The sequence below is a fragment of the Rhinolophus sinicus genome, chromosome 18 (assembly GCF_057876585.1).
Source record: "Rhinolophus sinicus isolate RSI-liver-muscle chromosome 18, RSI-T2T, whole genome shotgun sequence".
In the NCBI taxonomy this organism is placed as follows: Eukaryota; Metazoa; Chordata; class Mammalia; order Chiroptera; family Rhinolophidae; genus Rhinolophus; species Rhinolophus sinicus.
In genome coordinates, this window is record NC_142518.1 from 51026190 (window position 1) to 51042335 (window position 16146).

At 35.4% G+C, this 16146-nt stretch overlaps 1 protein-coding gene across 1 annotated transcript in view; it reads left to right on the forward strand.

Annotated features, from left to right (window-relative positions):
• Window positions 1-16146, forward strand: part of LOC148754626 (uncharacterized) — a 179544-nt gene that overhangs the window by 115437 nt on the left and 47961 nt on the right. The window contains exon 7 of the mRNA XM_088794868.1: window positions 2230-2313. Within this exon, the coding sequence (XP_088650994.1) occupies window positions 2230-2313 (84 nt within the window). The remainder of the gene's footprint in view (window positions 1-2229; window positions 2314-16146) is intronic.

A 16146-nucleotide genomic window follows, 5' to 3' on the forward strand; every position in this document is an offset into this window, starting at 1 on the left:
TCTTGTTTCACCTGCATTGTTTTCAGTACTCAGCCTTGGAGTAGTAAAGACCATGAATAGCTGTTTTCAATTCTCCCACTGTATTTTAGTGAAGTAATTAGTACATGGATTCACTTTTATCACAAGCGATAAAATAATGATTCATATCCCCTCTTCCTTTTTCTGAGACTTCTTTGTCAAAGCTATAAGCTATCACTTTTAATTTCAGCTGATTAAAGGGTATTTTTACATATCAAACTATCTCTGATCAATCAATATGGGCTTTTTCTTGAGAAACCCTGCTAAGAATGTAAAATATGATAGTATTAGATCACTGTAACTATCAAAGTCAACAATTATGATTGAATTTAACTGTCATTATGCTAAATAGGTGAGGATAGTTTGAACAACTGAGCTGAAAGATAGCACAATACTAGCAAATGTCCATAGCAAGAAAGAATCAACAAATCTGTAAATTATTTTGTATAAATATGTTAAGTTATTCTTGGTCTTAATTGAAATACTCTAATTAATGGCATGGGTATTCACTCATCAAGGAAAGTGGACTTGAATTCCCAAAAGCATGTTTGAATTTCACCCCTCAGTTGTCACAGTAGGGACCCCACCAACATATGGTCTGACATGTCACAATGTTTAAGGCTTTTCCTAAAGAATGAATATCCTTTACAATTTATGTGTAGATTCATTAATTTGGTGATATTTTTCATATTCTGAAGTCAAATATGACAAGTATTTAGTTGTGGTGACTATGCAAATCACTTTATTCATATTATTTCATTCAATCTGCACAACAACCACATGTGGAAGTATCCCTAGTTTACAAATGAGGAAACTGAGACTTAAAGAGCTTAACTTGCTCAAAGATACACAGCTTATAAATTTCTGAGCCAGGATTCAAAACCACTTGCTCCAGATGCTGTGCCGTGTGTGTGTGTGTGTGTGTGTGTGTGTGTGTGTGTGTGTAATTAATATTAACCATTATACTTAACTGCTGCTCAGATAGTAAAATAGTTGATCACAGTGCAACTGTTGCTCTCTAAAATTGAACTTATTTGTAAGTGAAGTAGGTTCTCCAATCAAAGTGTCTTCTCTACCATTAGGGATGTATTCATTTATGTAATCAGTATACTCTTCCTATGTTAAATCCTTCTTTTAAAGTCTCCTTAGAATAAATAACACTATAATAAATGTATCAGATCATGTTTTGTGACATGAAAAAAATCACAGCTGTGCTAGAATTGGCATCAAGGAAGGCTAAGGGAAATAGGAAGTTAATATTGGAGAAAATGAATTAGAAAAGTAATTGGAAAGTACCTGAGACAAATACTACCTACTTCATAATACTATCATTGACTAGTTTTAATGCTGTTAATTTTGATATGAACTGGCCTACTTATTCTGTGTTCTGTGTTAAGGTCAATGCTTTTTGTATAATCTTCGATGCTAATATCTTAAACTCAACTTTGAAGTGGTAGTAGAAATAATCTAATCTAAGTCTAGACCCTCTAGTTGATTTTTCACACACACAAATGCCCCATATTTTGCCAAGTCTTCATTCCATTTGTATCTACTTTTAAAAGTGTACTAATATTGCATTTTTCTAGGAATAGAAGGAAATTTAAGATGATCCAGTGTATTTATGCATAGTGTATTTCTCCAAATGTTTATATTAAGGCAATGTTAGCAGGGTACTAAGCCATAAAATAAGTAAGTTAATATTTACAAAGCACTAAAAACAGAACCTGTCATATGTAAGTGCTATGTAAGGATTGTTTAAAAATACATTATATCTTTATAATACAAATTTAAACTTCTATATTTGTTAGGCTGGTTTGGTGATTAAAAGTGTGGGCTACCGCACCAGACTGCTTGAGTTCAAATACCAACTCCATTACTTATCTGCTGTGTGACTTAGGCCAATGTAATTTAATATTCCAAGCCTTGGTTTCTTCATCTGTTAAATGTACATAGTAATGGTACCTAATTAATATGTTGTTGTGAGGATTAGAAGAATTAACATAGAATAAAGAGAAACATATAGGAAGCATTCAGTATATGTTAACTTTTTATATAATCCCACTGTACATGTGCACAGTTTATGATCTGATGTTTTTTCATAAAATATTAAGAGGCTAAATAGGCTATCTGACCCTTTTATAAATGATCATGGTGTCATTTTTATAGCACATTAAGCTCGATATTTAATGGGCTTTTCAATTTTGCTTTCAGCCAATTGCCATTGAACCTGAAGCAATGAATTTTTCAATGGAACATGGACCTGACTATATGCCTGAAACTCAACATCTATCAATGGTAAGAGTTTTGACTTCTCCCTTGTGAGCATTGAAAAGTTAACTATTGGGGGTAGAGATACATAAACTTCACCCTTTAAATAATATTCCACATATAGCTTGAATTCAGTGACCTAGGTAGAATTTATTTTGGATTCAAATAGCATCATGCTGTCATTGATTCTAGCTAATAATTTCTCTTTCAGTAATCTTACAACAGTTCAGAATTCATTCAGTCATTCAATGATTTATTGAACAAACAGCTTAAGTGATATTGATGACTACCTGGGCTCTTCCTTTCTAAGGAAACATTGCCTAATATTCAACATTTGACACTAGTTGATTCTTCCTTCTTTGATATTTTATGTAACAATTATTTTTTCTGTAATCTTCTTATTTTTTCTAACTTCTCTAATTATCAGTTAATTTTACGAGCTCTTATTCCTTGGAAGAGTATCTACAGCCCTTAAAGATATGATTCCAACCAAATTTCCAACCTCATCTCCTGCAACTCCCTATCCTGGAATCTACTGGCCATATTAGACTACTCCTACATCTGCAAATACTCCATATGCTCTCATTCTTGGTGTCTTTTGTTTATATTTTTCTCAGCACTCATATTCCCTTCCACTTCCTTCCCCTGCCTGAGTTCAAATGTCATTTCTCTTCTGATATCTTGCTTGATGCCATCAGGTAGGATTAATCAGTTTCTTCTTTGTGGCCATGTGGCACTTTGTAAATAATACTGTCAAGAAACTCATCACACTCTATTCTAGTAAGTCTGTGCCATGTTTTCTTTCTTTTTTTTTAAATTAAAGTTTATTGGGGTGACAATGGTAAGTAAAGTTACATAGGTTTCAGGTGTACAATTCTGTAATACATCATCAATAAATCATGTTGTGTGTTCGCCACCCAGAGTCAGTTCTCCTTCCATCACCATATATTTGATCCCCTTTACCTTCATCTACCACCCTCCTCCTCTCTTACCCTCTGGTAACCACTAAACTTGTCTGTGTCTATGAGTTTTGGTTCTTTATTTGTTTGTCTTGTTCTTTGTTGTTTTCAGCTTTATATCACACATGTTTTCTTATTGATCTTTTCATAGCAAATACCATAGTACCTTGAACATAGTATGAATTTAATGTTTGTTGAATGAATGTATGATTGTATATAAGGGTGGATGGATGGATGGATGGATGGATGGATGGATGGATGGATGGCCAAGTTCCCAGAGTAAAGCCAGGCCAGAAAACCATGAACAAATGTGAGTAAACCAAAGGCACTATTTAATCCACTAGGTTCAGAGAATAGGAAAACAGAAGTCCAAGCAAGTCCTGATAAAAACATTGAGTTCTGGTGTTTTTATACAATTATAGCCAATTTTTCTACCCAAGGAAAGGAGACCTCAAAATCCAGTCCTGGGCTGGCCCGGTGGCTCAGGTGGTTGGAGCTCTGTGCTCCTAACGCTGAAGGCTGCTGATTCGATTCCGACATGGGCGAGTGGGATCTCAACCACAAGGTTGCCAATTCGATTCCTCGACTCCTGCAAGGGATGGTGGGCTCCGCCCCCTGCAACTAAGATTGAACGCGGCACTTTGAGCTGAGCTGCCACTGAGGTCTTGGATGGCTCAGTTGGTTGGAGTGCGGGCTCTCAACCACTTGTTTGCCGGTTCAATTCCTCAACTCCCGCAAGGGATGGTGGGCTGTACCCCCTGCAACTAACAACAGCAACTGGACGTGGAACTGAGCTATGCCCTCCACAACTAAGATTGAAAGGACAACAACTTGACTTGGAAAAAGCCCTGGAAGTACACACTGTTCCCCAATAAAGTCCTGTTTCCCTTCCCCAATAAAATCTTTAAAAAAGAAAAAAACCCACTCCTCATGAGATAGGATCATTTACTCTTCCAGGACACAAATGAACAGGGACTACATCTTAGAATGTTCCTGACCCATCTGACAAGATTATGAAATAATTCGATTCTCCAGCCTCCACTCTCACATTCATAAAATGAGTTTCTCACATTATATACTTATTCACCTACCAGGAACCTATTATTTAATAATTTTGGAAGCATGTTTATCAAACAATGTGTAAGTACAGGAAAAATAAAATTGTTTAGCTACTTAAATAGAAGCAACTACACAGATGATGTTCAGAAATTCTTCAATTCCATTTCCACATAACATGAATTGAAATATAATATGTTAAGGAATAATAAATCATTCTGTCTAACTAGCTCAATCTTCAGTTAAGAGTCATATAAACACATATTGGCATTTTTCTCATTACATAATTTATATATATATAGTATTGATTTATAAGATAAAATGCATAGTTGACTGTAGTTACATAGGAATCACATATTATCAATGGTATAATAAAATATTTGAAATGTAGAAGTAAATTCTAATTTCTTGGAAAATGGGGATTATGCAATGCCAAGTAGCCTAATTTAAGGGATAAATGTGGACAAAGTAGTCCTAATTTGGTTTATTAATCTTTAAAAGCTAAGTGATAAGGGGGGGTGGGGGGTGGGGGGTGGGAGATGAGGGTAAGGGGGATCGAATATATGGTGATGGAAGGAGAACTGACTCTGGGTGATGAACACACAATGGGATTTATAGATGATGTAATACAGAATTGTACACCTGAAATCTATGTAATTTTACTAACAATTGTCACCTCAATAAATTTAATTTAAAAAAAAAAGCTAAGTGATGAGGAATAAAAAGGGATGCTAATTAACATCTAATTCAGAAAGTATTACCATCAATCATTTTCTTTATAACAAGTCATCCTCAATGTTCCACACATGTTTTTCAATTAAAGTTATTGGGGTGACAGTTGTTAGTAAACTGACATAGATTTCTGGTGTACTATTCTGTAATGCATCACCTATATATCACATTGTGTGTTCACCACCCAGAGTCAGTTCTCTTTCCATCACCATATATTTGATCCCCTTTACCCTTATCTACCACCCACCTCTTCCCTTACCCTCTGTTAACTGCTAAACTGTTGTCTGTGTCTGTGAGTTTCTGTTTCTTTGTTCATTTGTCTTGCTCCTTTGTTGCTTTCAGTTTGATATCCCATATATCAGTGAAATCATATGGTTCTCGACTTCTTCTGTCTGACTTATTTGCTCAGCATAGTGATCTCAAGATCCATCCATGTTGTTGCAAATGGCAGAAAAGTATTCCATTGTGTACATATACCACAACTTCTTTATCCAGTCATCTATTGAAGGACACTTTGGTAGTTTCCATGTCTTGGCCATTGTAAATAAAGCTGCAATGAATATTGTAGCACATATATCTTTACAGATAAATGTTTTCAGGTTTTTTGGGTAGATACCTAGGAGAGGGATTGCTGGGTCATATGGTAATTCTATTCGTAATTTTTTGAGGAACCTCCACACTGCCTTCCATAACGGCTGGACCAGTCTACATTCCCACCAACAGTGTATGAGGGTTCCCTTTTCTCCACAGCCTCTCCAACACTTGTTACTATTTGTCTTGTTGATGATAGCCATTCTGACTGGGGTGAGGTGATATCTCATTATGGTTTTTATTTGCATTTCTCTGATGATTAATGATGTTGAACATTTTTTCATATGTCTATTGGCCATTTGTATGTCTTTGGAGAAATGTCTATTCAGGTCCTCTGCCCATTTTTTGATTGGACTGTTTGTTTTGTTGTTGTTGTTGAGTTATATGGATTCCTTATATATTTTGGAGATTAGCCCCTTATCAGAGGCGTTGTTTGCAAAAATCTTCTCCCATTCAGTTGCTTGCCTCTTTATTTTGTCGGTGGTTTCTTTTGCTGTGCAGAAGCATTTTAGTTGGATATAGTCCCATTCATTTATTTCAGCTTTTACTTCCCTTGCCTTTGGGATCAAATTAATAAAATGCTCTTTGAACCCAACCAAGGACCATGAGTTTAGTACCTATGTTTTCTTCTTTGCAGTTTGTTGTTTTACATCTTATGTTTAGGTCTTTGATCTATTTTGAGTTAATTTTTGGTACCCGGTGACAGATAGCAGTCTAGTTTCATTCTTTTGCACATGGCTTTCCAATCCTCCCAGCACCATTTATTTAAGAGGCTGACTTTTCTCCATTGAATGTTTTTGTCTTTTTTGTTGAAAATTAACTGTCCATGTTTATGTGGGTTTATTTCTGGGTTCTCAATTCTATTCCACTGGTCTGTGTGTCTGTTTTTCTGCCAATACCATACTGTTTTGATTATTGTTGCCCTGTAGTACAAGCTAAAGTCAGGGAGTGTGTTCTACACGTTTTGTAAGTGCTATTTTCTTGGAAGTTGGCACTACATGTATCTAAATAAGTATGAAAGCAGAAGCACATACACATTTGATAATGGTGACTCAGTTGTCTGTCTCTTTACAGTCTGTTTACAAGAGCTATAAATCTAAGGATATATGAAGAGAAATAATTGATCTAATCACTAAGTCTATCACTAGAACAATGAAAGAAATTTTTACTTTGAAGAAACATTTAAAGTCCCTATTCCACATGCTTTTTCAGCATAGTTACATGGACACTCAGTGAAATGTAGGTCTAAGTAATAATAACAGCTATTATTTATGGTGTGTTTACTATGTATTAGGTACTATGGTAATCACTTTATAAGTGATGATTTGTTTAATCTTTTTTCCAAGCTAATGGATTATTATTTTCCCCATTTTACTGATGAGAAAACTGAACCACATAGCCTAAATAACATGCCCAAAGTCAATTAGCTATGAAATGACAGGCAATCTGACTCTAGGGCTCATGCTCTTTTTCAATATGCTATATTATTTCTACATTGCCTACCATTTGCCTACAAAACTGCTGCAATAAGCTCCCTCCGAAATAAAGTTCCATTTGGTTTCCCTACTCTCTTGCCAGAAAGACTTGTAGGGATTGACATATCTTAAACCAAGGCCAGACCACGAGATTATTAGCAAAGTTAGAGTTAGCTAGGTTTCTGAATGGCCAAAGTGCAGTGGTAAAATATTAAACACCTCCTTTTAAGAGGCCATTTGCATAGAGAAAATCTGTCCCTGTAGTACTAACTGAAAAGGCTGTTTTACCTGGTCTTGCCTTTTAATATGCATAAATCTTCAATTAAATAGAAAAATGACAACCAACAACATATTATAGTGATGAGAAATAGCTTGTGAGATGTAAGAAGGCATCTTTCAAATTCAACTAGTGCATTCTCAAGGAACCACATATTATCAATGTTATAATAATGTTTTCTTCTTATTTAAAACATCACATTTTGACTGATTTCTTCAGTTCATGTTGGTTGTATGCCTGTATACTCTGGTGATAGGTGTCCTTTTCCTCAAGACTGGCTTACATAGTCTATTATGGTTTATTTGAGTATTCAAAGTATTCTCCCCCTTGAATGTAAATCACCCTTCATTAGCAAATCAAGTTTTTGTTGTTGTATTACTCTAAACATTGAACATAATTAATTTTGTAGGTTATTGGGGAAATTGGTACGCTGGCAAGGCCATGGGGTAGGTTATAAATTTAAAGCTCTAGAGCCATTGTCCACAGATTTTTATCCTATTCTTCTTTTTATTAATATTGATTATTGATCATTTTCAAGTCCGTCTAATTTCCAAATTGATCCATTCTATACACTGCAAAGAAATTATTCTACACTGCTCTGTGATTTGTGATTGTGTCGTTCTCCTACTCAAAACTTTTCCATTACCTGCAAATTAATTGCAAATGTCTTTTCTTGTAAATCAAAAACCATCTACTAAAATGGCAACATTTTTCTCTCAGTATCCATGTAGTGATTTTTGTTTTCTTTGTTTATTTTGTTTTCTGCTCCTGCCACCATGGATTTTCTACTCTCCTTGTATTCACCATATGTGTTCCTAGCTTTTTGCCTTTGTTCTATGTCATCTCTCTGAAAAATATCAAATTCTGTTCTCTCTGATTATCTGAATGTTCTCTCTCCAAAATGGATCTCTACCTTCTCCATGGAGTCTTTTGTGGCCATTTAACCTCCTATAGAATGTCATAACACTTCATCTCCATATATTATTTTGTATTGTTATTTCTCTTCTATCTGCTTTGTTAACCAGACATAACCTGTTTCAGAGAAAGGACTTGGTTTATCCTTCACCATCCTAAGAAAATGCCTAGAACATACTAAACATAAATATTTGCCAATTTATTCACTAGTCTAGTAGATTTTTGTCAACCATTTCAGGGATTACAGTGAAAAGAGCAGAAGAGCAGTTAATTAAGACTTAAGAGATCACAATATTGCCACAGGGATTTGAAAGACAGTTTGGGGAATATAATCAATAATGGTGTAAAGATTTTTAGGGTATCCAATGGACACTTGTCTTATTAGTGAGACCACTTCATGGAAAGTGTAGGTGCCTGACCACTGCAGTGTACACCTGAAGCTGAAGCTGAATAATAATAAATGTCAATTATAATTTTATGTATATATATTCATAGGATGTGGAGTACAGAATAAGAAATAGAGTCAGTGGAACTGTCACAACTATATATGATGTCAGAGGTGTAGTAGCTTGGGGGTCGGGGGTTATCACTTTGTGAGGGGTATAGATGTCTAACTATTACATTGCTTTGTACATCTGAAACTAGTTTAAAAAATGAATTATAAAATAAAAATAAATGTGACCACACACAAAAAAAGGAGTTAAGAGACCAGGATCACAGTTCTTACTTAGTCACAAATTAACACACTGTCTCACATAAGATTGATTATTCAGTTAAATCTTATTTTTCCCTCTCAGGCACCCTATCAAAGTGATGGTGATAATTATTAATATTCCACTTACTTCAATTGTGGGGCCAGGGATGGATGTGGTTATTTATGTCAAAGCATTTTGAAAAAAATATGAAGTGTTATACAAATGTGAGGTACTGATGATAAGTATAAGATATATTTGCTGAAAATCATCTTCATTAACCAAATATTGGGGGGATTGTACTTATTATAAGCATGTTCTGCTACATAACAAACCTAACTTTTCTCAGAGTAGGAATCATGAAGTGGAACTACAAGTACTTTGGAAAACCTTAACACAAGACACTATCTTGACTACTAGTGACCAGAAACCAAAGTAGGCATAAGCATGTGAGGTGTGACAATTAAGTTTGCGAACTTGTTGCAGTAACATTACCAACCTTTTTTTGATATCAGAAGGATTATTCATTATGAATTTGCACCAACTGGACAAGCAGTTAACCAAGTTTACTATTTGAAAGTGCTGAAAAGGCTGTGTGAAAAAGTTAGACTACTTGAAATTTTAACCTATAATTCATGGCTTTTGCATCACAACAATGCACCAGCTCACACAGCACTGTCTGTAAGGGAGTTTTTAGCCAGTAAACAAAGAACTCTATTGGAACACCTTCCCTACTCACCTGATCTGGCTCCTAATCAATGACTTCTCTCTTTACCTGAAGATAAAGGAAATATTGAAAGTAAGACATTTTTATGACATTCAGGACATCAAGGGTAATAAAATGATAGCTTTGATGGCCATTCTGGAAAAAGAGTTCCAAAATTGCTTTGAAGGGTGGACTAGGCCCTGGTGTCAGTGCATAATTTCCCATGGGCGGTATTTCAAAGGTGACTGTACTGAATATTCAGCAATAATGTATACACCACTTTTTCTAGGATGAGTTCGCAAACTTAATTGTCCAGCCTCATATACCAGATTTCCTTGTAGAAATCTATACCATTTTATCTTCAATGCAATTCAACCCATAACTTAATTAATTGTACTGTAAGTTAAGAATTAAAGTTTTGAGTGAGTTGAACCCACAAGAGCTACAGTAATATTGTAAGGACAGGGATTGAAAGATTCTGTATAGAGAGAATTTCCCTACAGTGCAAACAGAATGTCAATATTTTGTTTTCCATTTCTTGCAATTGAATTAAGGAACACTCGGGAAGTTTATAGTAAATAAAGGAATCGGTATCCAATTAAAGGACCAGAAAATGCTTAGTGAAATTTTGTGTAGAAGAAACTCAGTAAATCATATTAAACAAATACTGGAAAATACTTGGTAATATTTCAACTGTCATAGGTACCAACTGTGATAGGTACTCTCATTGAATGCACCGCTCAAATTAGAGATACATATTTCCATGTCGAATTGGACACTAAACTTTTTCTGAATTTATCTAATATCAATATAGAGCACACCATAATGTGAAGGGCAAACATGATTTAATAATCTCCCAGTTGAACTTATTTGCGGTGTTCATGAAAGAAGCAAAAGGAAGAGTGAAATGTATAGGAGTCTTTTATAATATTGAACTTCTGTTGTAATTTAAAAATTAAAGAGAGAGATCGGATCAAAATAGCAGTGTGAGGTGAGCATCTGGAAATCTCCCCTGGAATTTACAACAAATTGAAAACTATAACTCCAAAAAGGACTCCCTGCACAGCAGACAGGCAAGACGAAGAGTCTCAATACTGAATTCACATAATGATCCCTGTAGGAGTAAACAGAACTGTAGAAACACACAGACTCTAAATCTGATGCAGGAAGAGCTTTGGAACTTCAAAACCTCTCCGCATCCCCACAGGGACACAATGCACTATGACCCAGGAGAACTGTTAACAGAGGAGAAGACCGACTTCGAGGGCATCCCCCCATTGTGTGAAAAGCTGTAATACTGCACAGAAAACATAACACTACAGTGTGAAAGAGAAAAAAAGGCTGCAGTGTAGTCGGAGAGAAAATAAAATATTCTACAAACACGTACTGGAAAACAAAAGAAAAACCTCTTCCTATCAACCTGCTGCAGAACCCACTCCTGTAGATGTCTAGGAAGAGAAACAATAAATCAATAATTGCCATGATTAACCAAGGCAACAAGACAGCTCAGAAAGAAAGTGAAAAGTCTCCAAAAATGAACTCAAAGATACAGAAATATGTGACTTAAATCACAGGGAATTCAAGATTGCAGGTCTGAAAAACTCAATGAGATGCAAGAAAAGACAGAAAGGCAGTTTAATGAACGAGAAACAATCAAAGAACAACAAGAATATTTTACCAAGGATTGAAATTTTAAAAAAGAACCAAATAGAATTTCTGGAGATTAAGAACTCAATAGAAGAAATTAAGAATGAAATAGCCAGCTTAAGTAGTAGAGTGGACCAGATGGAGGAAAGAATCAGTGACATGGAAGATAGAAACCTGGAAATGAGATGGATGAAAGAAGAAAGAGACTTGAGACTTAAAAGAAATGAAAGAACTCTACAAGAACTTTCTGACTCCACCAGAAAGAGCAATATAAGAATAATGGGCATACCAGAAGGAGAAGAAAGAGAGAAGGGAACAGAGTATATTCAAACAAATAGTTGATGAGAACTTCCCAAACTCGTGGACAGAACTGGATCCTCGAATCGAAGAAGCAAATAGAACACCTAATTACCTCAATCCCAACAGGCCTTCCCCAAGGCACATAGTATTGAAGCTGTCTAAAATCAATGACAAAGAAAGAATCCTCAAGGCAGCCAGATAAAAGAAGATGGTAACTTACAAAGGAAAGCCCATTAGATTATCATCAGATTTTTCAGCATAAAATCTACAAGCCAGGAGGGAGGGAAACCAAATATTCAAACTATTCAAAGAGAGAAATTATGAGTCAAGAATAATATATCCAACAAAGATATACTTTAGATATGAAGGAGGCATAAAGACATTTCTAGACATACAGAAGCTGAGGGAATTTTCTAATACACGACCTGCACTACAAGAAATACTAAAGGAGGCTATTTGACCACCATCAACATGGACAATTTGTGGCAACCAAAACATAAAAAGGGGGAGAGTAGAGTCCTGAACCAGAATATGGGAATGGAGAAAGTAAGCGTGCTGAAGAAAATGGAATACTCTAAATATCAAACGTTCTTTTACATAAACTTAAGGATAACCACTCAGAAAAAATCCAGAACTGAAATATACACTGTAATAAAAGAAGAAACAGAGGGAAACATCATAGAATACCACCACACAGAAATAATACACAACAACAAAAAGGCAAAGAAACAGTGGAGACAGCCTTACCAGACAACTAAAGATAGAATGACAGGAAATTCTCACATATCAATAATCACCCTAAATGTAAATGGACTGAACTCACCAATAAAAAGGCACAGAGTAGCAGATTGGATAAAAACTAAACCCAACCATATGCTGACTCCAAGAGACACATCTCAGCTACAAGGACAAGCATAGACCCAAAGTGAAAGGGTGGAAATTGACACTCCAATCAAATGGTAACCAGAGAAAATCAGGTGTAGCCATAATGATATCAGATGAAACAGACTTCAGGGTGAAAAATACAACAAGAGACAAAGATGGACATTTCATAATGGTAAAGCGGACTATACAACAAGAAAACATAACAGTCATCAATATTTATGCCCCCAATCAGGGAGCACTGAAACACACCAAGCAACTACTAACAGAACTAAAGGGAGAAATTGACCAAAACACAATTATACCAGGGGACCTAAATACATCATTGACAGCTATGGATAGATCATCCAAACTGAAAATAAGTAAGAAAATAGCAGCCCTAAATGACACATTAAATGAAATGGACATGATTTACATAGATAGAGCATTTCATCCTAAAGCATCAGACTATACATTCTTCTCTAGTGTACATGGAACATTCTCAAGGATAGACCATATATTGGGACATAAAATCAGCCTCAGCAAATTTCAGAAGATTCAAATCATACCAAGTATATTCTCTGATCACAAAGCTTTGAAACTGGATATCAACTGCAAAGAGAAAACAGGAAAAAACACAAATACGTGGCGATTAAACAACATACATATTAAATTTAAAGAACGACTGGGTCAAAGAATAAATTAGAGGAGAGATCAAAAGATACATAGACAATGGTTTGGTGGTTGCCAGAGGGTAAGGGGGGTGGGGGGTGGGGGGTGGGAGATGAGGGTAAGGGGGATCGAATATATGGTGATGGAAGGAGAACTGACTCTGGGTGATGAACACACAATGGGATTTATAGATGATGTAATACAGAAATGTACACCTGAAATCTATGTAATTTTACTAACAATTGTCACCTCAATAAATTTAATTAAAAAAAATTTAAAATAAAAGATACATAGAAACAAATGACAATGAAAATACATCCTAATAAAATTTTGGGGGTACAGCAAAAGCAGTTTTAAGTGGGAAATTTATAACATTACAGGCCTATCTCAAGAAACAAGAAAAATCCCAAATAAATAACCTCATGTTACACCTTAAAGAGCTAGAAAAGAAGAACAAGTGAAACCCAAGGTCAGCAGAAGAAAGGAAATCACAAAAATCAGAGCAGAACTAAATGAAATAGAGAACAAAAAGACTATAGAAAAAATGTGACAAAGAGCTGGTTCTTTGAAAAGATTAACAAAATTGACGAACACTTGGCTAGACGTAGTAAGATAAAAAGAGAGAAGTCACTAATTAACAAAATCAGAAACAAAAAGGGGAAGTTATCTGAGACATCACAGAAATACAAAGAATCATCCAAGAATACTATGAAGGATTATATGCCACCAAATTCAACAACCTAGAAGAAATGGACAAGTTCTTAGAAACATATAGCCTTCCAAGGCTGAACCATGAAGAACTGGAAAATGTAAACAGACCGATCACCGGTATCGAAATTGAATCAGTCTTCCAAAACATTCCCAAAAGCAAAAGTCCGGGACCAGATGGCGTCACTAGTGAATACTACCAAACCTTCAAAAAGGATCTAATACCAATTCTGCTCAAATTCTTCTAAAAAAATTGAAGAAGAGACAGTACTTCCTAACTCATTTTATGAGACCATCATTACCCTGATACCAAAACCTGGTAAGGACAGCACAAAAAAAGGAACTACTGACCAATAACTCTGATGAATACAGATGTAAAAATCCTAAAAAAAATTCTAGCAAATCAAATACAATAAGGCATCACGAACAAGTGGGGTTCATCCCCCGGGCACAAGGATGGTTCAACATCTGCAAATCCATCAATGTGATACATCACATAAATAAAATAAAGGACAAAAATCATATGATTATATCAATTGATGCAGAAAAAGCATTTGACAAGATACAACATCCATTTATGATTAAAACACTTAATAAAATAGGTATAGAAGGAAAATACCTTAACATAATAAAGGCCATATATGACAAACCTCAGCTAATCTCATAATTAATGGTGAAAAACTGAAGCCATTTGCTCTACGTTCAGGAACACGACAAGGCTGTCCCCTATCACCTCTGCTTTTCAACATAGTGTTGGAAGTCCTTGCCAGAGCAATCAGGCAAAAGAAAGAAATAAAAGGCATCCAAATTGGGAATAAAGAAGTTAAATCATCACCCGTTGTAGATGACATGATGCTATATATAGAAAACCCTATGGACTCCACCAAAAAGCTACTAGAAACAATCAACGAATACAGTAAATTTGCCGGCTACAAAATCAATGTACAAAACTCCATTGCTTTCCTATATCCTAACAATTAAATCTCAGAAAAAGAAATTAAAAAAACAATTCCTTTTGCAATTGCAGCGAAAAGAATAAAATACCTAGGAATAAACTTAACCAAGGATGTGAAATACCTATATGCTGAAAACTATAAGACATTTTTGAAAGAAATTGAAGAAGACACAAAGAAATGGAAAGACATTCCGTGCTCATGGATTGGAAGAATCAACATAGTTAAAATGGCCATATTACCCAAAGCAATATACAGATTTAATGCGATCCCCATCAAAATCCCAATGGCATTTTTTAAAGAAATGGAACAAAAAAATCATCAGATTTGTTTGGAACCACAAATGACCCCGAATAGACAAACCAATCTTAAAAAAGAACAATGCTGGAGGTATCACTCTCCCTGACTTTAGCTTGTACTACAGAGCAACAGTAATCAAAACAGCATGTAATTTGCAGAAAAACAGACATGTAGACCAATGGAATATGATTGAGAACTCAGAAATAAACCCCCATAAATATGGACAGATAATTTTTGACAAAGAAGCAGAAAATATACAATGGAGAAACGACAGCCTCTTCAATAAATGGTGCTGGGAGAATTGGATAGCCACGTGCAAAAGAATGAAACTGGACTGCTATCTGTCACCATGTACCAAAATTAATTCAAAATGGGTCAACGGTTTATGCATAAGACCTGAAGCAATCAACTGCAAAGAACAAAGCATACGTACTAAACTTATGGACATTGTGTTCAAAGAGCATTTTATGAATTTGCCTCCAAAGACAATGGAAGTAAAAGCTGAAATAAATGAATGGGACTATATGAAACTTAAAAGCTTCTGCACAGCAAAAGAAACCATCGACAAAATAAAAACACAACCAACTGAATGGGAGAAGATTTTTGCAAATAGTGCCTCAGATAAGGGGCTAATATCCAAAATATACAAGGAACTCATGCAACTCAACAACAAAAAATAACCCAATTGAAAAATGGGCAAAGGATTTGAAGAGACATTTCTCCAAAGAGGACATACAAATGGCAAATAGACATATGAAAAAATGCTCAACATCACTAATCATCAGAGAAGTGCAAATAAAAACCACAATGAGATATCACCTCACCCCAGTCAGAATGGCTATCATCAAGAAGACAAATAATAACAAGTGTTGGAGAGGCTGTGGAGTAACTGGAACCCTCATACACTGTTGGTGGGAATGCAGACTGGTGCAGCCGTTATGGAAGGCAGTGTGGAGGTTCCTCAAAAAATTACGAATAGAATTACCATATGACACAGCAATCCCACTCCTAGGTAT